Genomic DNA, 26,028 nt, shown 5'->3' on the forward strand with positions numbered 1-26,028 from the left:
GCGGCAAAAATAGAACTACCACTACCAATGGAATGTTCATTCCATTCCATTTGCAATTTACATTAGCACATATCAGTTCTGATCAATTCATAACAGTTCATAGTTCACATAGTTCATAATAGGTGTATAAAACTTAGGGAACAGTGACAAGGTAAGCTGAAGAACATGTTCGTTTAATTTTTAATAAATTTTGTTTTGTTTCTACGAAAGTTTGCAAATTCAGTATAACAACGTAGTTGAATGACAGTTATGGAGAAACAAGGTAAATGTTATTTCTACTGCTTCTTAGTGAAACGTTAACCAATATAAAAAACTCGTATCTCGTTTTGAACCGTTTTAGAGATTTGCCACTATTTTAACAGTATTATTAAGAACGAAAAAGATGTTTCTGCTGGGATGGCTGCTATTCGTACGTTACTTAAAGTTTTGGAGTTCTCTAAATGTAAGTGTAGAGTGATATTTTTTTTTTTTTTTTTCTTCTCCAAATTCCGTAATTTGTACTTAATTGCAGCAGAGACGGTGCAAGAACTTAGATATTGTCTTCAAAATGCTATAGATGCAATGAGATCCACAGATAATCCTGTAACTGCCATTGCATCTGGCAGCGAATTGTTTCTTCGTTTTATAACTTTGGCTACATTGGACACACCAGTAAGAATAATTACATACTATATATTTTACAATATCTGGAACAAGTGAATGAATATTTTGGATCATTTGCAATTAGTCATTTGCAGAATGTAAGGGAATCATGTTACATAGAGGGAAGATGTTCTATGAAAAATTAGTAGCTGCCAGAGGCAAAGTGGCAAAAGTAGCAGCACATTTTATTATGGATGGTTCTGTAAATTTCTTTTATTATTTCTAATTTGAAACATTTCTCTTGCTTCTTCCATTTTCAAACAATTTTGTTATAATAATACAATACATATTTTAGAAAATACTTACCCATTCAAAGTCTAGAGTTGTATTGCAAGCAATGAAGGAAGCTGCTGCAAGTAATAAAATATTTGAAGTATATGTAACATGTTCTTCACCAGATAATAGTGGGTAAGATTTCTTTTTGTTATTGTTAGTACTAAATGTACAATATGCTTATACAACATTATACATTTTCTTTCTTTAACTAGACAAGAAATGTGTCAAAACCTAACTAAATTAGGTGTATCATGTACATTGATACTAGATTCTGCAATGGGATATGTCATGGAACAAGTGGACATGGTTATGGTAGGTGCAGAGGGTGTTGCAGAAAGTGGTGGTGTTATCAATAAGGTGTGTAATAAATGTACAATTAATACATGGTAGGTCTGTATTATTCATTTTTATTGCTATTTCATATAGGTTGGAACATATACAATGGCCATGTGTGCCAAAGAAGTAAAGAAACCTTTTTATGTCCTAACAGAAAGCTTTAAATTTTCAAGGATATATCCCTTAAATCAAGTCGACCTACCAAATGAATTTAAGGTAATACTAAATGGAATGTTATTTTTAACAATTTACAGCTACAAAGCGATACAGATAAGTTACTTTATTTTTTGTTTTAATATAGTATACAGCAAGCACGTTAAGAAAAGATCTAAAGAAAGAGCATCCTTTAGTTGATTACACACCTCCTCATTACATCAGTCTTTTATTTACTGATTTAGGTATTTTAACTCCTTCGGCTGTTAGCGATGAACTCATTAAATTATATTTGTAAAACAAACACCGTGTACGTTAAATAAAACAGCGTTATCAAGCAGAAAAGTCAGGTTTTACGAAAAAAAACTATCCCAGAGATTTGATTCATTTCTGAAACAGTTTTGAGTATTTAGAAATGGTAGTATACATAGCTTCCATTAAATTGCATTTCTTAAATTATGGTTTAAAGTTACAAGGTATAAAGTATGCGTATATAAACTATTTCTATTGTACAGTACAAGAACATTGCCTTAATTTAGAATTTAGAGCGTATCAACTGCCAAGTAATACCTTGTGTATAAATGTACACACATGTAAAGTTAATACGTTGCATATTGCACAGCAATAATTAACACAATGAAGTAAGCAAATGATCGGTTACTTTTAAAAAAATGTTTAAATTTACAGCTCGTATAAATAATGAATGTCTTTCAGTGTTAACAAGTAATATAATCGACGCATAACATATATTCTTGATAATTACATCGTACAAATATTGCACGATAATATAGAAATGAATAAACTAAATATACGTGTCTATGATACCATAAAAATTAGTGCACTAATTATTTTTTTGCTTAAGTTTCCCGTGCACAATATTTATGATACTACCGTCTATAATACAGTACAACAAAAATGTATATTAAACGCTCTCCATCATTTCAACAAGTTAAAACAATTTACTGATACACTTGACGTGACAACGAAAAGTAATTTCTAATGTTTTAACAGTATTTGGTCCAGTGTACTAAGATTCACATTTCAAATGTTAGAATTGTGGTGAGACTAACTACCGATTTCTTGTCTGGACGGATCACTAATTTAGAATACACGAACGTAAAACTATCAATGAAAAATTAAACAAAGCAAAAGCAATTGAACATGTATCAGTGTAATATTATACGATAATTAATCTTACATACTCTATGCCATATTGTATATAAATACAATGGAGAAATAATGGACCATCGATATATTACGAAAACGTTTTATGGCTGTGATTAAAATCAATAAATTATTTCAAACTATTCGTGAGACGCTCGTTTAAATGCAATTCCTTTGTCTTCCTACCTTTGAACATTGTACGCTTTTCCCTGAAAAATAAGTTGATTCGGTAGTTGAGATTTTGATGGCAAACTAATGATATGATACATGTACGCGTATTTTGACATGAGCTTTAATTTTTAAAGCTCTTGTTTTTAAACCTATTTTATATTTTGTGCGAAATAGCCTAAAATTGTAACAACATGAAAAGTAATTTATAATATAAATAAAACACCAGGGAAGTTATTCTTCATAAATATGCTTGAGATAAAGTCTCGACGACGGTGTATATCTGATCGAAATGAGGACGTTTCTCTGGTTCGTATTCCCAACATCGTAACATTAGGCGATATATTTCTTCAGGTGTATTTTCTGGAGCTGGCATTCGATATCCTAAAAAAGCAACAATAGAAATTTACGTAAGTTTTGGATAGAAAGATACAAAGCATTCCAGTACAACTGAAATATCAAATAAATATCACCTGCATCTATCTTCTCACGAGCTTGCGAGTTGGACATTCCGCTATAAGGGTTTCCACCTTTTGAAAATATTTCCCACGTTAAAACTCCATAGCTCCATACATCGCACAGGGAGGTGTATTTACCTAGAGAAGTATTAGGATTATAAATAACTATTCGAATATTAAGAAATGTTGAATGCAATAGAACATTTCGCCAAATACCAAAATTTAATGCTTCCGGCGCAGTCCATTTAATTGGAATTTGTTTCATACCGTCTGAAACTATGTACTCTTCCTCTTCCCGTGACATTCCAAAATCTGAAATTTTTACTATGGACTCGTATCCTAAAAGACATTAAGCAATTAGTTTTACACTTCTATTGTGATAACCTTAATTAGGAAACATTTTATACGTCTATTGCAATGTGTAAACATTTATTTACCTACGAGACAATTTCGGGCTGCTAAGTCTCTATGAATACAATATTTAGATTCCAAATAGCGCATACCTGCCGCAGCATCTTTACACATACGAAGCTGTTCTTGTTGCGTGATGCTGCTAGCATTTTTCCTTAAATAAGTTAACAACGAACCACCTATCATATACATTGATTCGGTATTAGGACAGAACAATGACCAATATTTCTTGATTGAAAACTTATATCTGAATGATAGATGATTAGTCGAATCATTAACGTACCAGGTACTAATTCCATAACGATCATGATAGGCTGTTTCTGAACGCATATTCCAATAAGTTTTACTATGTTTGGATGATCGTATTGCTTCAATATTCGTCCTTCTTGCAAGAACTTTCGTTTCTGTTCATCCGGCAATGTTACTTTACAAGTTTTTACAGCCACTTCAGTCTTACAAGTTTTCAGTTGCGCTTTATATACATCTCCAAAGTTACCCTACAAATATATATCACTTTTAATCATGTATGCGTGTACATCTAATGTTACTAACGGTTCACAGATTTGCTAAGAAAATGAATTTTTGAATGATATTACTATTGTTAATTCTTTTAAATGTTAGTGTTTTAAGCTTCCGCACTATTTTCCTTTAAATTTCAACGTACCCGTCCTATCTTTTCTAGAAGAATTACATCGTCGTTATTAAGTTCCCAACGTTCACGTAAAATCGGCGTTTTCAAAATAGCTCCAGATCGACTAGTTACGGGTAATCCAGACACCCACTGATGTCTAATTAACTCTTGAATCGAGGGAAACGTTGGACCTTCGAATCTGTAATGTCCCTGAAATTATTAATAAAAATACACTGGTTACAAGATGTTTGAAAAGCATAAAATAAGCGAAAAATGCTAACTTACTTCACTAGTTGTTTGTACAATGAAATGTTTATGCCCATCCCAGCAGACGGATAAAACAATTTGACACTCATCATTTCTAGTCGTTTCACGTACTAAAAAATCTCCTTCATTTACAAGTAATCTTACCACTTCTTCCCTTGGCAGTACGCCATGAAACCATTCTTCTTCCATAAGATCACCGTTTCCATTTCCCTTCTGGCTAGACATTAAGTGCGATATACCGCGTAACGATGCCTAAAATAATGATCGTTCATTTAAAGTAACAAATATTGTGAACTGTGATTAACGGTAACTATAAACCATTGAATGAATTAATTCATTCACTTGTTTCTTCACTTTCACTCGATCGCCACTTCAAATGTTAGTTTCAAAATACATATTCAAATGTGAGCAAGCTCAATGGCACGTTAATGAAAACATCAGTCATAATGCGAACATACACAAATTGTTATCAGTTATAAATTCAATGAAGAAAAAACAAGCAATATGCTTAGATACCAATATGAGAAACGTATATGCATAAAACATATTTTCATATTTATATAATACAAAAAAGCATACTAATATAAAAACATACAACTGGTAAAGTATTATCTGCTTTTGATGTAGGACCTTCGCTACGCGATCTAATTGTTCCATCTTTCGTATAGTTTATCGTTGGCAAAGATTTGAAGGGAGATCTAAACAGTGTCATGAATCGGTGATTCCTTCTTAACGTACATAAACCGATATTTGCAACTGTATTTTTCTGGAAGGGTAGTGGTAATGCTAACTAATATAAATTTTCTATGGTGAATTGATATTAGAGGAACTTTTTAATTAAAACTTATTCAGAGCAGATGTATGTAACAATGGAATAGATTCTTTATCTCTAGTATTATGCATAGATAATGTTATTCTATTTACCTTATTAATAGTAGATGTATCTGTGAAAGAACTCTCCATTGAAAGATCATATCCTAATGGTAATTCTTCACAACCTAGCTCGTTTAATGCAGCTCTGATAACGTCCACTTGTCGTTGAAGCTTTTTTTCCTGACAGCGTAATCGCAATTCCTCTCTCTCACGAGAATAGTCCAGAATTGAAATTCTAATATGATTACATTAAGGAAACAAACATAATCAAATATACATAACAGAGAACGACATATATACATAAAAAATACGTCATACCAGCATAAAATTACTACCTAGAATCACTATTGTTTTCGGACGGATGCTGAGGATTTTGTCGACTCTGTTGTGTTGCTTTCAGAGAAGTCTCCAGCTCCGTTAACCGACTTCGTAACCAGTCTATCGTTAAATTGTCTACCGTTAATTTATTTGGTAATAATTTTCCCGAAGTATCATCTACAAGGTTCTCGTCGAAAGTAAATCTTATCGGCGATGCTGGTCGCGTTCTGTAGCAATAATTAATCATTTTGTTTAATACCGTCTTGATTAATGTACAATATCCAATGTCATGTTTCAACGAATACCTATGCTTCCCTATAAAATCCTTGTACTCGTCTATAGGTTTCACAGAATCAACAGCCTTTTGCATTCGCAGGTGCACCTCTTGGAACTTATCTGTTGTAAAGTCTGAATACTTAGCTATGTCCTGAAGTATGGCTTTCCTATCATAGAAAGAATAAAATTATCCATCGACAGTATAAACAACACAGTGTAATAGCAATGTAGATTCTTTACCTTGTAAGTAACTATGTGTGTTTGCATAAAAATTTTAAAGAAATTACATTAGTACTATAGAATGCAAAGTGTGAAATAAATAGATCTGTTTACCATGATGTTATAAATTCTTGATGGATTGTTTGTTGTCGATGAAGTAAACTCGGTAGATAACAAGTTCTCAAATCATGTTCACATTCTGTTACAGCACCCAAAAGTAAGACATATTCGTTGTGAGTAAGATGAAGTTTCCTACAAGCTTTTTGATACTTTTCCCTTACGTCATCCAATTTTCTACCAACTCTACCCGCTAAAACAAATTATAATTTATATTAAAAAATGATGTTTCAATCGTACTTTCATTTGCTTACATTTAATATAATGTTCTTCAAAGCGGGATCTCATCAGCTTATACATTTCCAGATTCTTCTGATATTCCATTTTTTTCCTAGCAACATCTTCGGTTAACTAAAGAGTACGATAAAAGAATAATGACAACTATAATAGGCAGCATTTTATACGCTATATTTTAATATCATTTTCTGTACCTGTTGAAACTGATTATTCAACCATGTTTGTTCCTCTTGATATAGTTTTCTAGCCCTTCTTCTTTCGGAACACAAAGTAATGATATGCTCTACTACTATAGCTTCTATAGAATCTGCTTGTTGTTTGATCAATTTAGCAGTCTGATCTATAGAATCCATGATATCTTTCCAACTCTATGAAAATAATTGCAAAGCAAATGAATGCCAGCACAAAGTAATTGTACAATCCAGAGAGAAGATTGTTAAGAAAATACCTGTGTTATCAAACTACCAACAAGATCCTCATTGCGTTCAATCTTCTTCCCCTGCAGAGCCAAGGATGTAATCGTTGAAGCGTATTCACGGTCTGATTTAACTTTTATCGTTAGGCATCGTCTCATCGTTTCGAGAAGCTTAATTTCAGCATCCTGACGACCTAACAACGCCTCATGAGACGCTTGGCCTTGTAAACTCGTGGAAAAGCCCATTCTGCTTATTCGTTTGAAATCGAATATTCACCGTCTCGCCGACTTTGTCAAACGTGTCACGAACAAGTTTTCATTCTTACGTTGAATGAATACAACAACATTACTAGTTAATCAACCCAATTAATTTCAGTGAATCGTTGGTCAAAATGTCTCATATTAAGCGCGAATTCTGAACAGACATTATTCCTTTCGACTTTCGTACATCCTTACATTGATTTAGGTGGCTGAGATCAACATTTATATTTATACGGACCTCGAATTATAAAAATTGACTTTTACTCACGAAATACCGTCACGGTGTAACACAATCAAGTTAGATGGTCATTCCAATTTCTGCAAGTTCTGTGATAAATGTATGAACAATTTTAATTACCTACTGTAGACACGTACACAATATTATTCTGTAGGAATTCTAGTATCGTTAGAAATTTCAAAATTATTCCTTCTTTTCCTGAACATAAATAGACATTTGTTTTAGTGCTTTGAAAAGCGTCTATCAATGAAAATGTTTTTGAGAATTTGGGGCACGTTTTTAGATGAAAGGGCTGCTGCCTATGGAACGAGTAAATTGCGTATACGTCTTAAAGGGATGTTATTTCAGTCGCGCCATTCTGTATTTCTATTGCGATTGCGCATGGTTGCGTATTATGCGTAAACGGAGATAGAACGATAGAACATCGAACATTCGTAGTCGCAGGTCGCAGTTCGCGGATCAGTGGATCGCTCGAAATCAGTTGGAAGTAGTTCTTGTTGGAAGGAAGTTCTTGTTTGTGAAAGCTGAGTGGTTGTGTCGCCACTTTTATACAGCAAAATGGCTCGAGAGAAGATGCAAGGTCTTACGATAGCCAGCTTGAAAAAACACCCAATGGTAAGCGGAGTGCGGTAGATTAAAACCGTAAAAAGAGCAGTAATAGTGAATTTATTTTCATCTCCGTCAGTTGATTCCGTTGTTCTTTTGCATCGGAATGGGAGCACTCGGGTCGACATTGTACCTGATGCGACTCGCTTTTCGTAATCCCGACGTTACGTGGTTTCCAAAGAAAAATCCTGAACCATGGAATGAGTATAAGGACAAAGAATATAAGGTGCGTTATAGTACGAATGGAAAAAATAGCAAACTTAATAGAATACGCAATAATAAAGTGATATCTTTAAATAGACTGATCGGACATAATTAATCGTAGTAACTATTTTATCTTCTGATTTTCACAGTTCATAACACTTCATCATCGCGGCGCAAAATCTCCGGCACCGGAATATTAAAAGCTAAGACTCTGTGTACCATAGTGTTAATTGTAGGCAAACCCAATGAAAATCTATCTATTCTCTAATGATTTTATTCATACTTCATGATTGTATTTAAGATAAGCAATTGTGACAGTGAGAGTTGAGAACTATACGTGAGAGTTTACAGAGTGTAACGTATAAAGTTAAGCAAGTGTAAATGTAAAATAAAGATTTCAATACTTGTAGGAAACATGTATTTTTCAGATACAGTATTATGTTTCCTACCACAGTCAGTAACATCTAACAAAATATGTATTTATCTGCATTTGTTTTTCTTCTATGTTACAAAATGTTTTATGTAGTACCCTGTACTCTTAGTATAGAATGTGCAGTTATAAACTAGGGAAAAAGAAACGGATTATTTACTGTACAATTATGGAAACTAGAAATATTTTGACTACTTTGTATTTCGTAGTAAGAGAATTAAAAATCGTTAAACAATTTACAAATTAACGTACAAAAGGTATATAGATAGAATGAAGAAAAATGTTTATTTATCACATTATTAAGCACTATAATTGTTTATTCGTGAAATCATACGGAATATGAGTGACTGAAACTGTTATGGATCTTCAAGTTTATTTAATGATTTATTAACAATTTAAACAGTTGGAACACTCGCGAAGGTGTTACGCATGTATCGGTATAATTGGGTAAAATCTCCACTAGGTAGCGCCACCAGCATCAGACGTGCGAGATGAATGTCACCAGGGCAGACTTTGCAGAACGCGTCAAATATGTAACTTCGGACAATATTTCTTTACGAAAACACTTAATATCGCAATCGCACGCTTCGACGAATTTGCTGGTATTTGCAACGAATGAGAAAGAGTCCTTTGTTCTGTATATGTACGTATGTTTCCGCTTGAACCTAGGCTTACACGTGATCCAAATTTGAAATATTCCCAGAAATATTTCATTTGAATTCCTACCACTAGTGAGCCTTCCGGGCATATAACAAAAAAAAAACATTAAATGATGGATCTATCCTATACTTAATCAGTGGTTCTGATTATTTTACGAACCGACGTGATTCCTCAAGTTTGATCAAAGATAACGAATATTTTAATATCCGCCTAACATATTTTTTTACTAAGAAATTTTTCTGACATTGTAGTTATACGATTGTGCAATGAATATTTGTTATATTGCGTTTCATACAAATTTCGTGTTATTGGGATAAACGTGTGTACGCAACAGTAATATTTTATTTTTCACTTCTAAACTCATTGAGCGATATTTATTTATTGCAGTATCGTTAATTGTATCGAAATTACATTTCTTATAATATACGAATATGAATTCAACTTGGGAAGACTTTTATGCTAAACATCCACCACCTCAAGATCTTTCCCAAAATGAAACATTATTGAGAGAATTTACAGAAAGGCAATTGAAACGAAATAATAAAGTGGTATTAGTAACAGTGAGTATTTCCATTGTTAAATCTTGAACGTACTATTTTGAATCTTTTAAACATAAAATATTACAGAGTGGTGGTACAACAACACCATTGGAACACAATACAGTAAGATTTGTGGATAACTTTAGTGCAGGAACAAGGGGATCTGTTTCAGCAGAATATTTTTTAAAAAATGGATATGCTGTAATTTTTATGTATAGGTGGCTATCATATAATACATACATGTTTGTAAAATGTACACTTATGCCTGGAATTAAAGCTGAAATATTGTTCATTTATCGGTAGGGTTAAATCCTTAGAACCATTTTCAAGACATTTTGTAGGACAAAAATTTTTGGATATGTTGAAAGTTGATCAAGAAGATGAGAAAACTGTTATTACAGGTATATTTATTATTTAACATTTGAATTTAGTGGCAATGTATTTTTACAATAAATACATTTATTTCTAGTACTACCAGAATATACAGAGAAATTAGCAACAATATTATATAAATACAAGGAAGCTTTAAATCAAGATAAACTATTACAAATTACATTCACAACAGTTTCTGAATATCTATGGCTTTTGCGATCAGCTTGTCAAGCATTATCTTGTTTGAAAAATAAGGCTATTTTATATCTTGCAGCAGCAGTCTCAGATTTTTACATTCCATCCAATGAATTGGTATGTTTATCTAAATCTTTCCCACAAAATGCTATAGAAAACGTAGAAAACGTTCGTTTTTGGAATATTTTCTGAAATACATATACATATATATATAAGTAATCTTAAAATTTTCAGTCTGTTCATAAAATCTCTTCTAGTGGGCCACCAACAATATCCCTTCAACTAGTACCAAAAATATTAACTCCTTTAGTAAGTTCATGGGTTCCACAAGCTTTTGTGGTGTCTTTTAAATTGGAAACTGATGAAAATCTTCTGATTTCAAAGGCAAGAAATGCACTTAACAAGTATAAACATAATGTAAGTGATTTAATTCAATTGTTAGAAATGATTTATCAAGTAAAATATTTTGATTTTTTTCATAACATGCCAATAATGTTCATTCACAGCTAGTTATAGCTAATATGTTGCAAACTCGAAAGCAACAAGTAACATTCGTTAGTCATGAAAATGACTATGTAATTTCTCTCACAAATGAAGAGTTGAATAGAGGTGAGGAAATCGAACGATTAATTGTTCGCGCTCTCGTTGATAAACACCAAAAATTTATAGAATCTACTGAATCAACACGTAGTTGATGTATTTTTTTAATTAATGAAATGCATTTCAATTGGAAGAATATTAAATAAATATATCTCTACTAATGGATAATTAATATTATATATATTGTTTCTAGTTGATGTATTGAGGTACGTAAGAAAGCCGTACAAAATCATTTTTTTACTATTCTACATGTGGTGGTATATGTATATGTACACTAAGTAGTAATGTAAATTAGGAAAATTAAGTTATCGTGTCTTCGCTCAGGTTTAAAAACGAACTATTTTCTGTTCAAATCATGTTGTGATATCTTTTATAAAGATGTACATATATGCAGGAAAATATACATTTTTAACCCATGATTGAAAGTTATTTCAGCAGCCACGCTTGGAGTGGAAGCTCTCCCCACTTTCGCCTAAAGCGTGGTGGGGCAGTCGCTGGTGGATGATAGTAGTGTTACCAGTGAAATGGTAGGCTCAGGTAGGCTCGGTCCGGCGTCAGTCGTGACCTCGTGGGGACATCGGCTTTGGCTACTGGCCCAGTCTGAGGTACACAGCTCTCTCGCTTAATTCGTCATTCTGCGGAAAAGTAACAATTGTTTTCTTCGAATTTGTGAACCTATACATGCTAACAAAATATCGGTTTCCTGTCTACTTACTTTAATTTAACCAAGTACTTCACTTTAAGCTCATCTTTTACTTTGGGTAAGTATTTTCTAGCTTCTTTTTCTTCATTATATTTTAAACACTGGTCTATGAATGGCTGAAATGAATGTTAATGTATCCCCTAAATATTATTTGTCGCTTTAATCAATTTCACCATACTGCTGCGTTTAAACTAAGCGAGCGAATGCTTGTTCTTCCCCCACTTATATGAAATTCATTTATTTTAGAACGAGCATTTGTTCGCTTGGTTTAAACGCACCACAATATTAACAAAGGTACCTCGTATCCAATAGGAGACTTTTTACTTTTAGAAAACTTTTCTAATTCACCCCACATTTTCTGCTCAGCCAGACACTGTATTCGTAACCACCAATATCTAAAAGGAATAAGAACTTATAATGTAGATGGTAAAAAATAGTAAGTGTATTGCATAAAATCGATGCGTTTGTACCTTCGGTCCGGTATTCGATACTCTGATCTCAATTTTTCAGCTAATTTCAATTCATTGTGTAATAACAATATTTTGACAGTGTCGTGAAGCGGTTTTCCAACGATCGACTCGTGTAACGTAACTTCCAGAGATTTTTGATAACGTAGTAGTTTTATTTGTTCCTCAGTTAAAGCTGCATTGGTATCATTACGCGCTAACTTGAAATTTTCTTGCGCAGACTGCAATAATGCTTCCCTCGTCATTATATTCTAAAATGTATTGATGTTTGGGTAAACGAATTGTTTGCATTTATTACGTAAGTAATGTTTCATCGACAGCTCTACCTTTCTTTGATAACTTTCCGTAATAAACCATATTGCTTGAGAATGAAAATCATCGTACTGATTATAAATATCTCTGAGTGTTTCTCGATTATGACTTTGACAGTATTTAATGTATAATGCCATTGCTAGGGGGCAATGCATTATGGATATCTAGAATGGTTCGGTGGTAGAAACTTGAATTAGATTTCCGGTTTGTCTTGTAGCGCATAGGCAATTGAGCAGTAAATTGTGAAAATACTACCTGAAAATCACTGAGAGTCATGTTTTCTCTTAGATGAAGTATTACCGTGTAAACTAAATCGGTATTGCCACTTTCAACAGCTTTACGCAGAGCAGCTCTTTCCTCGCCAAGAGTCAATAAAAGCGGTACTTGTAAATGCGCTCGTGGTTCATAATCTATCAACTAAAATGTACGCAAGTGCATTCGAATAAATGAGAGAGGCGCAAACAACAGAGACCAAAGACTTACTTTAATGGCCAACTGTTTTCTACCACAGTCGGCTGCCTTTTTTGCAATTTCACTATAAGAAACTCCAGGCGCGTATCCTAATTTATCAGCTATTTCTTCTGCTATCTGTTCTTTATCCAATTGCGTCTGTTTAACCTGTCACATACAAAGAATAGAATAGAATAGAATAGAGGTATATCTTTATGCATAGGTATTTGTAAGCTAGTATCCTTACCTTGTAGCAAGCCCAGTGAGCTAGTATCCGACTCTCCCCTTCGATTTCAGGTAGCTGAAGGTGTCGTGCTATCTGTATGCTTAAGTAATAATGTCTTCTCGCGACCAGTCTATCCAATAAAACTTGACTCGTTAAAACGGTGAATCTGTTGTTATAAATTAAGTACTCTATAGTTAATAATTATGTTATGAAGAAATATGAAACTACCCGAAAAGATCGAACAACGTTGAATCTTATGTACGTCGCATTAAAGGATACTGTGTATACGTTAAAGGAATTCCAATTGCAGGATGTCTAACAGCATTTAAAACTCTTAGTGTACGACACATGCTAACATAATAATCAGGATTAACCGTTTTGCTAAATCCCTTTCCGAATTTGGCTGCCTAAAGTAATTAACAAATTGTGTTCATTGTATGTTAGATAAGAAAAACGGAAGATTAATGGTAGAAATCTTACTCTCATTAAGAGCTTTTGCGCTTCAAAATCAAATACGTGACTAGCTCCATCGATACAAGCTTTTATTGCTGCCTCCAATTTATATCTCACTAGGTCTATGTAACTATCAGCTTTGTGGCTTTTCTTTTGAAATTGTTTAGAAGCTTCCAGAAGATAAGCAGCAGGATCAGTCGAATTAATTTGGCATATTTTTTGAACCACACTCGGTACTTTTTGTATCATTTCATGGGAAGAACCGGATAACACGCGTACACCGTCAATCTCTGTAACAAGATGTACTGGACCATCGTAAGTGTATACTATCGTTTCGGCTGTTCGCCCAACTACCATAATAGTATTGTTCCAGCTGCAGACTATAGCTTCAGTTCCACACCTATAAATTTTTATGTAAATCGTACGTCATCGATTGCGTTCTACAATAAGGCAAAGATACCGACCATGCTATATTAGCCAATGGTTCCTTCATATTCGTATAATGTTCACAATACTTTTCTTTGAAATCTATGGAACCTATATATAAATAACCAGTATCTGCGTATAAAGCAATGTGACGATTATTTTCCGATACAGCCATGACTACCACGCTATATACTTTTTGCCTTGTAAATAGAGTATCCTAATAAATAGAAAATTCAATGAAATCAATTTGTAAAATGCATCTTGTTTCATTAGTAGAAGAAATATTGAAAACATACAAATGATATATGTGTTGGACTTTGATGCGTTTGATACACTACAAATATCCCATCGCGATTTGATAAAATTACTCTAGTTTCTCTATCGCAATGCACTAAACACCAACAATCTATTGATCCTCCATATCCTAAAACAAACATAAATTTGCCAAAGGTACGTACAATTCGTAAGTATTATGAAAGGAAAGAAAGAAACTTACTTGGAATTTCTGATATTTGTCTAACCTTAGGTTCAATTACATTATTAACTAGAAATATACGATTAGTTGATGTTAGAACAGCAACACCAGTTCCACTGTAGCTTGTGAAAATCTTAGCCTCTATAACTTTGGTATCTTTCACTTCCTGATACATGTGATAAAACAAATAAGTGTGGTTTTAATATTTTGACTAGCTGTATTAGAAATACAGTAACTACAGCAGATGCTACATACATTTCCCATTGTAAATGCATGCTGATATGTACCAAACATATCGTATATATGAATCATGCCATCCTCCTGAACGCATAATAATTCTTCTTGCTGGGACCATCCTAAGGCAACAAGTTGACTGCCATTCCACTAGAAACAGTACATGTTATTATCTAATTAATGTAGAGACTACGTCCTTAGTGTAAGATGTAATCTTCATATTGATATTAACAACATAATCTATTAATTTATTGTTCGTTGAGATTGTTTTACTTGAAATTTGGCTGTTAATTTTCCAGAAGACGTGTACAGATATATGAGAGGCTTATTCGATCCTTGTACTCTAACAAATTTCTTTGGATTTCTGGTGATTGCAACAGAACCTCCATAAGGAGCTGCCACTAACAAATTGTTATTCGAAACTTCGTGTTGAAAGGACAATGGATACAGTTCAAATTTTCTGAAAAACGATTACATTTCAGTTTTGTTTGCTACTGTAACGTTGTTTATCGCATCGTTTATAGCGCTTAACCTCTGTATTATTACCTAAAATATACATCTCGGCCCAAAGGAAACCAATCAGCAGTTAATATTGCCAACATTATTGCAAAGAATTGAAATGTCTATTTGATTAGTGTCAGTTGATGTATCTACATAGATATATACTTAATTCTATTAGAATTTAACGAAGAACAACAAACACAACGCGCTACTAACGCTATGTACTATACATATATGTACATATATGATCGCATATGATGTGACTGGACACAGGCTACAAGTATATACATATTACGCTATACAGATACAATTAACACAATATGTACATAGATATAATAGAGACAATAGCATAACAGATTTTACGTGCGCACTTGTGCTTGCAGATTTACATCCGCAATCCATAGATTCCACGATTATATGTATTATTTACACATGTGCATATTGCGTTTACCAAGCAGAACCGTCGCGATATGACGCGATACAATAATGATTGCAGTACGCAGGTTCATTGAGATTGAGGCTAAGAAATAGTGGCGGTGGCGGGTATGTCTCTATCCTGTTAAACTACCACCACACCGCAGCGGTAATGTATGCACATTATATACTATGTGTACATGTACTTAGAAGATGTAGATGTCATATATCGATACTGATCGAGAATGGATCATTGAACTGTATCGCAAGAGTAAAAAATTGGTTAGCATCGAATGGAGACAAGAGACAGTGACAGTAACAGTGAAAGGTCGTCCGAAAAACGTCCTCCCCCCATCTTTCCGTATCATGTATCTGCATTCTTTCTTAGTCTTTTCTATTTTTTCTCAAACTGCGTGTAAGTGTGTGCATGTAGAAAAGGAGCTGCAATGCGTGTTAGGGCAGGGCTGTGCTCGTATCAGCTCGCATCAGCTCGCATCAGCTCGCATCAGCTCGCATCAGCTCGCATACATCTTTCATATCTCTCGGTAGGCAACCGAGTATTTCCCTTACTGTCCCTTACCTACAACGACGTGTATACTCGTTGTTCAGGTGTAGGTAAACTCGCGCGAAACCCGTTATGCGGACTCCGTGAATCTCCTGTGCTGGAGAAGGGCATGGTACACGTTACTTTCCCGAGCTTCTCTCCCTCCTTCCTCTGTCGACTATAATTTTTAGTTTCATTTCTACCTTCGGATCTGGTCGAACTCCTTCAGTTTTCGAACGTTTAAGCAGTACGTTGCGTCGCGAAGCGATACCGTTCTTCGTTTCTTCTGAATGAGATCAAGAAACCAAGAAGCGGAAGAAAAAGAAAGAAGAGAAAAGTGAGAAGTGGCGGTAGGGTGGGCGAGTGTGGTCGATCTTGGGCCGGGTTACGATCTGCGATCAAACAATCGATTTAGAAGATTGTAAAGGAACCTGAGGGCAAAACCAAAAACAAATGAGACACGCAACAATGGAGAAAAGTTGCTAATCATTTCGCTACTTCAGTACTTTGCTAACATTTTCGAAAACCATGCCGACAACCATCACGAGCAAACTGTGTCGATACGATAAATGATTATTGGTGCACGTGCAAAGCAACAAATATGGGAACAGTGTAAGTTGGCACGTATATAGTGTGTGTCTAGTAACCACGTATATAAGTAAAAGAAGTTGAATGGAATCACGGTTGGGTGATGTTTTGCACTGTTCGTTTTACATATGTACTCGTTTCGCTCGTTAAAGGAGTCGCAAAATGAATGGCACGCGATGAATTGAACGCGTTACCAGCATTATGCAATTCCTGCGGGAACATTGTAGCGTATTAAAAGCTGATCTAAGACTTGAAGTATCCCGCGAACGAACACTTTCTAACTCGTAATCGGTATTATGATTATGATTCATCTACATACGACTATTTAATTGTTTGGATCGATTCTAACGGTAAGGAAACGGGACAGGATAATCCAGCTAGTTTACGTGTACGTACATAAGTACACAGTTGGTAAAAGATCCGGCACACAGAATACTCTCGAGGTCGCGCCGCGCCGCGCCGCGCCGCGCCGCGCCGCGCCGCGCCGCGCCGCTTTCTTTTCTATCCATTGCATCTTGAAACCTGTTCTTCTTACCGTTTGCGTGGATAATCGCGTAAGAAAATTGAGAAAATCTATGATAAAAGTGATGAGATACGAATCGACTTGATCGAAAGATGAACGCACGTGTAACACAGTGTTTGAGAAGTAATAGCTTTTTCAGTTTGTTCGGGAGAGGAATTGGAAGAAACATGGCTCATTTTACCGAAGCAATTCTGTTTTTACTTGCGGAGAAAAAGATGAGAACGTAGGCATTCGCAACGAACAGGTTTCCACGTCCGTACTTGCGTTGCACGGATGAAATCACCGTTATACAGTTGACAGTCAGATTTCGTAATGCATCGCGTATCCACAAAATTCCCTTAAATCTGCGCAGACCTTGGAAGAAAGATCCTATAATATAGTAATATTAATTGTAATATAGGCCTACGTCTAATACTTTTCGTTGAAAAGATTAGACAAAAGATACACGATTAAATGCGATCCAAACGTCCTTGATCGTTTTCAGGTGGTACCATTTCCTATCGATACTTTTGCTCTTGAGTGTTGTTTCTTCGAAGCGAGCAGAATGGATACCGTGCGTCGAGTTAAAAAGAAATCTTCACGTCCCCTGCAAATGTTCCGTTACCACCGAAACGGAATATCCTGGTCTCTCGATCGAGATGAATTGCGATCGAGCGATTTTTACGCGAGACGTCGTAGAGAGTCTACGAGGACAGCCGGTCGTTTCGATTAGCCAAAGAAACAGCGGGTACCAAACGTTACCGGAGGATCTACTCGAGTCGGGGTTAAGTCTAAGAAAACTCGACTTATCTGGCAACTCGATTCATAAATTAATGAATCGTTTGCTTCGAGCGCAGCCTCGACTCGAAGAACTCAGACTTGCCGATAATCTTCTGGGCGACAGCCTGAATCCAATATTTTCGAGTAACGAATTTCATGGTATGAAAGAATTGAAACTTCTCGATTTAAGTCGAAACGGTCTGAGAAGTATCGAGGAAGGTATTTTCAAAGGATGCGAGAATCTTGAGCAACTTTACTTGGACGGAAACAAGTTGACGCTGGTACCGACAGTATCGTTGAAAGGGCCAAGGTTTATCAGGGTGCTCTCTCTATCTGGAAACAATATAGGTATGTTTACTATTTTCTAGAGTTTGATAGACGTTTCTTATATGTAGCTAATAAGATTCATTTTAATACAAAGATCCATACTGACCGAATTCATTGTTTCCTTTCGTTTTCATTAATAATACATGCGATTCCTTCGCAGAATCGCTTCCACGAGCTGCATTTTCGATGGTCGGTGAGTCCCTGCAGCGGTTAGATCTGAGCGACAACGAGATGTCTCATGTAGAGGATAGTGCTCTTTCCGGTCTCGAACAATTATTGTTTCTAAATATTTCTCACAATCATCTGAATCGCTTTAACAGCGATGTTTTCAAGGGTACGAAAGATCGTCCATACATATACGTGTATACCCATGTTACAACTTGTACGTAAACATATAGATATGTGTTACTCAAAATCAGTTTTCCATTCGGACAATATTTTCAGGAGTTCATAACTTGCTGCAATTAGATCTTTCGGCAAATTTTTTTCAAGAATTTCCCAATGATGCTTTAGAAAACTTAGCGGATTTAAAATTTCTCAATATCTCGAATAATTTGATTACCGTAAGTAGCGATTCGATACACCGTGTACCTAGGTACTCACTCTGTGTTTATTACATCCATTAACACTGATGAAATTCCGTTGATATTTCAGGAAATAGAAGAAAGACACTTGTCGGGATTAAGAGAGCTACAGATCCTGGATTTGAGCCGCAACAATATTGGTCGTCTTGGTGTCAATGCATTCTCTGGTCTGCCTGTTCTGACGAAACTCGATTTGAGTTTAAACGCTTTACGCACGGTATGAGAATGTATTATTAATGACGACATACCTACTAATGCTGTATGAGAGTCGAGGCGAAAATAACTATCTGAAAGTTAACATTAATTGTCTGTTTGATGATTTAACAGATAGAGGAGTCCTCATTCGAAGGTTTAACCAAACTAAGATGGCTCTCCTTGCAAGACAATAATATTCTGTTGGTACCAGCTGCGGCTTTGACTCGACTACCATCTTTGATTCATCTACACGTAGAATTTAACCGCATAGCAGCCTTATCTACTGAATTAATAAAAGCGACAGCGTCGAGTCTTTTTACTCTGGGACTTAAACGGAATTTGGTGCGGGAGATACCGACTAGGTTGTTTCACGATTTTGAAAATTTGGCTAGCGTCGATCTATCAGGAAATATGCTCACGACGATCTCTCAGAGTACGTTTTCCGGATTGGAGGACACGCTGGTTAATTTGGACCTCTCGCACAACAGGTTGACATCGATCGGGGAGCTTCCTCTGAGAAGCTTGATCTCGTTCAATTTGGCAGCTAATCAGCTAACACGAGTTCCGCCGGACACGTTCAAGCATTTACAAAGAGTGCAATATTTAAACTTGAGCTCGAATCCATTGTATGGCGGCTTTCCGCCGATATTTCCATCATCCATTCTCGTTCTCGATGTATCGCATACTGATTTAAGAGTCTTACCAAAGATTTTATTTTTAAATCTCGAATCTCTCGAGAGGATATCGATAAGCGGCAATCACTTGGAAATAATCGAGGAAGGTACGTTTCAACGTCTTCGTAATTTGTCGAGGATTGATTTATCCAACAATCGAATAGAGCGCATCGAAAACGGAGCTTTCGCCGGCATATCGAGCTTGTACGAGCTCAACTTACGAGGGAACAGGCTGACTTCGTTCGCCGGCGAATACTTTGACACTGGCACGGGATTGGAAGATTTGAACTTGTCCGGAAATCGAATCGATCGACTGTCCTCCACAGCTTTCGCGATTCATCCGAGGCTAAGGAGACTCGATCTATCAGATAATCGGTTTATTCATTTTCCAGGCGACTATCTAAAATCCTTACAGTTCCTAGAGTGGATCAACTTGTCGGGTAACGCGTTGAAACGCGTTAGCGAGTTCGCTTTCTCTCAAATCGGTCGACTTCGAATTCTCGATTTGTCGAGGAACGAAATCGAGTTAGTCGACGAATTAGCTTTCCACAATTCTACGCAGCTTCAACTATTGGATCTCTCTTACAATAAGATCGAGACATTAAGCGAAAGAACGATGGAAGGATTGCTGCGTTTCGAGCACCTCAGTCTTCAGAACAATAAATTGGCGTTCTTGCCGGAAACGATCTTCGATCCAGCAAGAGTTCGGTCGGTCGAGAGTATAGATCTCTCTGGGAATAGATTTAACGAGATTCCGATGAGAACTCTACAGCGACAGTCCGTCTCTTTGACAAATTTAAACGTTGCTCGAAATCGCGTGACCGAAGTATTCACCCAGGATATAGTAAGCAATATCAAACATTTGGATATTTCGGAGAATCCGCTGAGCGAAAACGCTATCAAGGGAATACTTGGAGAAGCGAAGATTTTGAGGTCTTTGAATCTGGCTAACACTGGTATAACTACGGTGAACAGGCTCGAAACACCTTTTCTGAGACAACTGAATCTCTCCGGAAATGCTATAGTCGGTATAACATCCGTTTTGCTTGAACGCACAACTATGCTCGAGAGCTTAGATGTATCTCGAAATAAATTGACGGATTTCACGAAAACAATCGCCGCGTTTAAAATACTACCGGCTCTACGATGGCTAGATGTATCTGGAAACGACGCGAAAATTATTAACGAGAGCACCTTCGACGGTTTCACTGCGTTACGTTCCCTCAAGATGTTCGATCTGCCAAACTGCACAAGAATCGAGAAGAACGCTTTCAAGCCGCTGAGAAAGCTTCGCTCGTTAGCTGCATATAATTACCCGAAGCTTGGTTATTTCGATGTCCAGGGAATTCTGAAAGGCATGAACCATTTGGAAACATTGGACATTGAGATCAAAGATTCGTCGGTGAGCAGCGAACAATTGTCGATACTCGAACACTCGCGCCTACGGGAAGTGATTTTGCGTGGTGAACGGCTGAAAAACGTACTCTCGAGTACGTTGGTTGGAGTTCGAGGAGCAAAATTAAGCATCGCTTTTAAAAATACATCCATCAACACGATACCGGCCGCTCTTTTCTTTCCAGTTCCACGATCTACCAAATTGGATTTGGATCTCTCCGGCAACAAATTCACCACTCTATCCAGTCAATTCCTTGCTGCACTCGACGAACGAAGCGGGACTGTCAGCATCACCGGACTTGAGAGCAATCCGATAAACTGCGACTGTAACGCGAAACAACTTTGGAGGTGGTTGAAGATCGCCCCCAGCACTGAACGCTTCTTCGACGTTCTTTGCGTCGCTCCCCCTCATCTCGCAGGATCGATCTTGACAAGCCTTGTGGAAAATAGCCTATCCTGTGAGTTTAAAAGCACACCTTTTCCCACCAAGCAACAGTCTAGCACAACGATGCTCGTGGAAACTACACCTATTACCCCCAGGAAGTCAATGGTCTCGGAGCCCGAAATAATCTGGACGGTAGCGCCCGCAGTTCAGAATAATCGAAATAAACAGCGGTACAATCAAGAGCATCCGCTGAATGGTTCTTCGATAGGGAACGGGTCAGGAACGGACGATACGCTGATTATCGGTATCGTTGGCGGGGTGGTCGCGCTCATAGCGATAATCGTGATCGTGATTTGTATCTGCCGGCTACGATGGTCTGGTCGGATCGACCAAGCACGAATGCCCGCAACCACCGCGGCAAGCATTCACGAGGCTTCCATCATCAGACCAGCCAGCGCTTACTCTGGCAAAATGAATCACGACCTCTATGTAGGGTCTTACAACGGGTCTACGCTAGATCGCGGAAATGCTCCAATCAATTCCTCGATCCCAACCACCCCCGTCCAAATGATGCCTCTTGTGCAGCCGATGCATCTGATGCACACGCTTCTAACGCCGACGCCGTTACACCAGCTACAATCCCAACTTCAGTCTCAACTTCAGCCGCACTCGCAGTCCCAACAAATTTATGGATACTGCGATAGTAGCTCGTTACCTATGTACGTTGCCTGTTCGACGGATAACAAATCTAACGGATAACTGTTTCCTTCCTTCTCTTTATTCTTCCATTTTTCTTACCTGTACATATGTAATACTCGTGAAAATCAGTTCGTACGCATACACATACACGTAGATAAATACATTTATTTTTTCTCATTTCTTCTTAATTAACTGTGGAGATCGTAGCTTCCTGATGCTTTGAATCAAATGTTATACTTGCAAATAGCACGAGGGCAATCAAACTGTTCTATTGTATATGCGAATTTTCTACGAGAATAGAACAAAGACAATTATCATCATCAAATGTGCTTCGTTCATCGATTGAAACATTAACAATTGTTTCTCATTATTTATCTAATACTTGGTGCTCAATAACTTAATCGCAATTATAAGTATCATATGTAGAATAATCTCTGCTTGTATATGTATACATATACGTATCTTTTTTTTTTTAAATATCCTCTCTCATGTACAGAGCTCTAATTTTATCCAGATACATTTTATCTCACTGCTTTCTATCGTCGTAGGTTAAAACAGATGTAATATAATAAATTTACTAAATAGAACAAAACTGTCCGTTTCTCATTCATTCTACTCTTGTTCTGTGAAACGATAAGTGTCTATAAATTGTTATTCCTACTATATTTTGCAATAGCTAAAATCAGCATTTGAAAAGTACTATTATGGGGGCACCAGGCCCTGATGATACGGCCCTTAAAGAAAGTTGCCAGCGACAGCTTCGCCATCTAGTAGCAATGCATGAACTAACACTCACTAACACTTTTAGCAAGTGTTACACAGATTAATAGTCCATGGTTATACGGTTATACGGATCAGTAATGTATACGTACACATCTATGCATATTTTATAGAAAAAGTGTGGTTTACATATACTTGGAAGTTATCTTCTCTTGCAGTCGTGCGCTTTATTATGGGATTTCAAATGTTATTTAATTTTTTGTATTAGTACGACACCAGTATGGCTCCAACGATACAGACTAACGGCAGTACAAGCGATAGGGATAAACGTGCAGCTAGGCCAGCTGAGAAAAGGTAAACAGTTATCCAAAATTCTAACCTAGTGCAATTAGTTTAACAATGCTTTATTCTATTTTAATTATCTTCGTATTTTAGATCCGAGTTAATATGTAGAGTTAAATATTGTAATACATTACCGGATATTCCATTTGATCCTAAGTTCATTACGTATCCTTTTGAATCAACTCGGTAAGTTACATACGTTTCAGTGTGTATGACCTACTAAATAATAAACAACTGATTCATGTTAATAGGTTTATACAATATAATCCGACATCTTTGGAACGTAATTATAAATATGAAGTATTGACAGAACACGATTTAGGAGTGGAAATTGATCTTATAAATAAAGACACATATGCTGGAGATGTTAATGCTCAATTGGATCCCGCTGATGAAAAGTTACTCGAAGAAGATGTTCTTACCCCTCAAGATTCTAAAAGATCCAGGCATCATGCTAGAAGTGTTTCTTGGCTCAGGCGTACAGAATACATTTCCACAGAGCAAACTAGATTCCAACCACAGACTGTAGATAAAGTCGAAGCAAAAGTTGGCTATAGTATTAAAAAAAATTTCAAAGTGAGTTCATTCTTTATATTCCTTACATATTTTCTAGTTTGACTCTGTGCAAAAATGCAACGTGTTTCTTTTATTTCTAGGAAGAAACATTATATATGGATCGTGAAAGTCAAATAAAAGCTATAGAGAAAACGTTTGAAGATAACAAGAAGTCGATTGAGAGGCATTACAGTAAACCTAATGTGGTGCCTGTAGAAATTCTGCCAGTATTTCCTGACTTCAAAGTATTTTGACATCAGCTTGCAATAGTTCTACGCACATGGAAGATTTCAATGCCTTAATGCAATTTTAATGATTATTTTCAGTTATGGAAATATCCGTGCGCACAAGTTATATTTGACTCGGACCCGGCCCCAACGGGACGTTCAGTGCCAGCCCAAATTGAAGAAATGTCACAAGCCATGATTCGGTCAGTAAATAGTTTCAATGCTTTTACCAATTGTTTATTATATTACGCGTGGAATAGCACAATGAAAATATTATTTCAGAGGTGTAATGGACGAAAGCGGCGAACAATTTGTGGCATACTTCTTACCTTTAGAGGAGACATTAGAAAAACGCAGGCGAGACTTTACAGCTGGAATTGATTATGCAGATGACGAAGAATACGAATATAAAATGGCAAGGGAATACAATTGGAACGTGAAAAGTAAAGCTTCCAAAGGATACGAAGAGAACTATTTTCTGGTTATAAGACAAGATGGAGTACGTAACATTAATAATAAACCTGCGATACTAAAGTATAATTATCTCGATATTTCATTGTTTCTGTTCCGTAGGTATATTATAATGAACTTGAAACGCGTGTGCGTCTCAGTAAGCGCCGACAGAAAGCTGGGCAGCAACCAAATAATACGAGATTAATTGTAAGACATCGGCCATTGAATGCTAATGAGTTTAAAATGCAAAGATATAGAGAGAAGCAATTGGAACCACCTGGAGAGGAAGACGAAGAGGAAGAAGAGGAGGAGGAGGGAGATGAAGAGGAAGAACCTGAGCAAATAGTTGAGAAAACAGATGAAAGAGGTCTGTCATTTAATGTTTTACATTCGTAATAATTGTTTTATTGACTCTTTCAACGAGCTTTCCTTGTTCATTTTAGAAGGATCCGAAGCAGAAAACGAAGCTGAATCCAGACCTTCGTCTAAAGCATCTTCCCGAGCGTCCAGCAGAAAATCTAGATCCCGATCGAAATCTGCTTCCAGATCAAAATCTCGTTCTCGATCACCATCGAAATCCAGATCTGGTTCTCGTTCACGATCCGAGTCAGGTTCTCCTTCTCGATCTCGTAGTAAATCTAGGTCAAGATCTGGTACTCCACAATCGCGGAACTCTACCAAATCAAGATCCCAATCAAAATCAGCTTCAAGATCCCGTTCTGTATCGCCTGCCAAATCTAGATCTGGAACTCCATCAAGTTCAAAATCTAGATCAAAATCGAGATCTCGTTCAAGATCAAGATCTGTTAGCGGCAGTGGTAGTGGCTCTGGTAGTGGCAGTGGTGAAAGCGGTTCTGAGAGTGAATAAAAAATAATTGTTTATTACACCCCAATGAAATATTCCAAGTTTTACTTGACCTCCTCATTTCAATTCTCTCTCATATAAAAACAATTTTTCGATTAATTTCCTGAGAAATTTATCATTTTCATGAATGAATTTTTTTTCTAAAAATACGTATGAACTATTAAACTTAGGTATGTATTTAGTTTGCTGTTTTGTCTAAGAGATGACACTGTAGTTTCAGTTGTGAATTTCTCGTCTTTACTATGTATTATGCTTTGTATCCTGGAAGCTGCGTGCGCAGTCTATGTCAAACGGAACGACAGCGAAGGATATACAAATCTCATTGCGGAATTTGTCGGAGATTAGCATATTTCGGAGATATCTAACATTATTACGCGCTGTTATCTAGTAAAATTGTATGCAGTGCATAATATATATTCGAAATACTTAAAAAATTCGAGTTTGAGTTTTTGAATTATTATAGCGT

General features: G+C 36.3%; 7 protein-coding genes and 1 long non-coding RNA gene across 19 annotated transcripts; 6 read left to right on the top strand and 2 right to left on the bottom strand.

Moving 5' to 3' along the window:
- The first annotated feature begins 19 nt into the window (after positions 1 to 19).
- On the top strand, positions 20 to 1,752 carry Eif2balpha (eukaryotic translation initiation factor 2B subunit alpha). Of its 4 annotated transcripts, none has more exons than XM_076383218.1 (9): positions 20 to 151; positions 211 to 262; positions 341 to 442; positions 512 to 651; positions 728 to 844; positions 938 to 1,050; positions 1,131 to 1,275; positions 1,345 to 1,470; positions 1,556 to 1,752. In XM_076383218.1, the coding sequence occupies exons 2-9, from the start codon at positions 241 to 243 to the stop codon at positions 1,703 to 1,705; spliced, it is 915 nt and encodes a 304-aa protein (XP_076239333.1). In that variant the 5' UTR covers positions 20 to 151; positions 211 to 240; the 3' UTR covers positions 1,706 to 1,752. The 4 variants fall into 4 exon arrangements, with proteins under 4 accessions (XP_076239333.1, XP_076239332.1, XP_076239334.1 ...); XM_076383219.1 differs by having other exon boundaries at positions 51 to 151; positions 224 to 262; XM_076383217.1 differs by having other exon boundaries at positions 33 to 262.
- Fer (tyrosine-protein kinase Fer) lies at positions 1,310 to 7,406 on the bottom strand. 5 transcript variants are annotated; one of them, XM_076383199.1, is made up of 15 exons: positions 6,995 to 7,406; positions 6,741 to 6,914; positions 6,564 to 6,660; positions 6,307 to 6,502; positions 6,003 to 6,140; positions 5,715 to 5,924; positions 5,431 to 5,614; positions 5,102 to 5,296; positions 4,525 to 4,758; positions 4,273 to 4,449; positions 3,892 to 4,105; positions 3,635 to 3,787; positions 3,414 to 3,536; positions 3,213 to 3,335; positions 1,310 to 3,123 (listed from the first exon to the last, which is right to left on the bottom strand). In XM_076383199.1, exons 1-15 carry the CDS (start codon positions 7,205 to 7,207, stop codon positions 2,981 to 2,983), a joined length of 2,574 nt encoding a protein of 857 aa, XP_076239314.1. In that variant the 5' UTR covers positions 7,208 to 7,406; the 3' UTR covers positions 1,310 to 2,980. The 5 variants fall into 5 exon arrangements, with proteins under 5 accessions (XP_076239314.1, XP_076239315.1, XP_076239316.1 ...); XM_076383200.1 differs by having other exon boundaries at positions 5,102 to 5,272; positions 6,995 to 7,405; XM_076383201.1 differs by lacking the exon at positions 5,102 to 5,296 and having other exon boundaries at positions 6,995 to 7,401.
- Positions 7,407 to 7,433: 27 nt separating this feature from the next.
- On the top strand, positions 7,434 to 7,885 carry LOC143182295 (uncharacterized). The gene is made up of 2 exons (XR_013002418.1): positions 7,434 to 7,560; positions 7,744 to 7,885. It is a non-coding gene; the product is annotated as an uncharacterized LOC143182295 (long non-coding RNA).
- Nd-mlrq (NADH dehydrogenase (ubiquinone) MLRQ subunit) lies at positions 7,885 to 8,690 on the top strand. The gene is made up of 3 exons (XM_076383227.1): positions 7,885 to 8,075; positions 8,146 to 8,292; positions 8,420 to 8,690. The coding sequence occupies exons 1-3, from the start codon at positions 8,019 to 8,021 to the stop codon at positions 8,468 to 8,470; spliced, it is 255 nt and encodes an 84-aa protein (XP_076239342.1). The 5' UTR covers positions 7,885 to 8,018; the 3' UTR covers positions 8,471 to 8,690.
- An 867-nt stretch (positions 8,691 to 9,557) lies between these two features.
- Ppcs (phosphopantothenoylcysteine synthetase) lies at positions 9,558 to 11,392 on the top strand. Of its 3 annotated transcripts, XM_076383214.1 has the most exons (8): positions 9,558 to 9,679; positions 9,748 to 9,920; positions 9,987 to 10,117; positions 10,203 to 10,300; positions 10,369 to 10,583; positions 10,701 to 10,883; positions 10,973 to 11,075; positions 11,260 to 11,392. In XM_076383214.1, the coding sequence occupies exons 2-8, from the start codon at positions 9,792 to 9,794 to the stop codon at positions 11,346 to 11,348; spliced, it is 948 nt and encodes a 315-aa protein (XP_076239329.1). In that variant the 5' UTR covers positions 9,558 to 9,679; positions 9,748 to 9,791; the 3' UTR covers positions 11,349 to 11,392. The 3 variants fall into 3 exon arrangements, with proteins under 3 accessions (XP_076239329.1, XP_076239331.1, XP_076239330.1); XM_076383216.1 differs by lacking the exon at positions 9,558 to 9,679 and having other exon boundaries at positions 9,789 to 9,920; positions 10,378 to 10,583; XM_076383215.1 differs by lacking the exon at positions 9,558 to 9,679 and having other exon boundaries at positions 9,789 to 9,920; positions 10,973 to 11,347.
- A 27-nt stretch (positions 11,393 to 11,419) lies between these two features.
- Positions 11,420 to 15,531, bottom strand: Vps16a (vacuolar protein sorting 16). 2 transcript variants are annotated; one of them, XM_076383205.1, is made up of 16 exons: positions 15,359 to 15,531; positions 15,086 to 15,272; positions 14,834 to 14,962; positions 14,600 to 14,744; positions 14,400 to 14,527; positions 14,142 to 14,320; positions 13,705 to 14,077; positions 13,504 to 13,631; positions 13,246 to 13,390; positions 13,032 to 13,166; positions 12,804 to 12,965; positions 12,563 to 12,712; positions 12,240 to 12,487; positions 12,068 to 12,164; positions 11,782 to 11,885; positions 11,420 to 11,701 (listed from the first exon to the last, which is right to left on the bottom strand). In XM_076383205.1, the coding sequence occupies exons 1-16, from the start codon at positions 15,412 to 15,414 to the stop codon at positions 11,689 to 11,691; spliced, it is 2,379 nt and encodes a 792-aa protein (XP_076239320.1). In that variant the 5' UTR covers positions 15,415 to 15,531; the 3' UTR covers positions 11,420 to 11,688. The 2 variants fall into 2 exon arrangements, with proteins under 2 accessions (XP_076239320.1, XP_076239321.1); XM_076383206.1 differs by lacking the exons at positions 15,086 to 15,272; positions 15,359 to 15,531 and adding an exon at positions 15,045 to 15,067 and having other exon boundaries at positions 14,834 to 14,985.
- A 1,120-nt stretch (positions 15,532 to 16,651) lies between these two features.
- Positions 16,652 to 22,919, top strand: LOC143182166 (uncharacterized). Its single transcript, XM_076382998.1, has 6 exons — positions 16,652 to 16,883; positions 17,867 to 18,489; positions 18,629 to 18,802; positions 18,913 to 19,031; positions 19,123 to 19,269; positions 19,380 to 22,919. Exons 1-6 carry the CDS (start codon positions 16,873 to 16,875, stop codon positions 22,458 to 22,460), a joined length of 4,155 nt encoding a protein of 1,384 aa, XP_076239113.1. The 5' UTR covers positions 16,652 to 16,872; the 3' UTR covers positions 22,461 to 22,919.
- A 312-nt stretch (positions 22,920 to 23,231) lies between these two features.
- On the top strand, positions 23,232 to 26,001 carry Atms (RNA polymerase II-associated factor 1-like protein antimeros). 2 transcript variants are annotated; one of them, XM_076382965.1, is made up of 8 exons: positions 23,232 to 23,474; positions 23,556 to 23,648; positions 23,714 to 24,038; positions 24,119 to 24,262; positions 24,344 to 24,447; positions 24,527 to 24,743; positions 24,818 to 25,064; positions 25,144 to 26,001. In XM_076382965.1, exons 1-8 carry the CDS (start codon positions 23,401 to 23,403, stop codon positions 25,563 to 25,565), a joined length of 1,626 nt encoding a protein of 541 aa, XP_076239080.1. In that variant the 5' UTR covers positions 23,232 to 23,400; the 3' UTR covers positions 25,566 to 26,001. The 2 variants fall into 2 exon arrangements, with proteins under 2 accessions (XP_076239080.1, XP_076239079.1); XM_076382964.1 differs by having other exon boundaries at positions 23,235 to 23,474; positions 25,141 to 26,001.
- Positions 26,002 to 26,028: the final 27 nt, after the last annotated feature.

This window comes from Calliopsis andreniformis, chromosome 8, assembly GCF_051401765.1.
Source record: "Calliopsis andreniformis isolate RMS-2024a chromosome 8, iyCalAndr_principal, whole genome shotgun sequence".
Taxonomy (NCBI): domain Eukaryota; kingdom Metazoa; phylum Arthropoda; class Insecta; order Hymenoptera; family Andrenidae; genus Calliopsis; species Calliopsis andreniformis.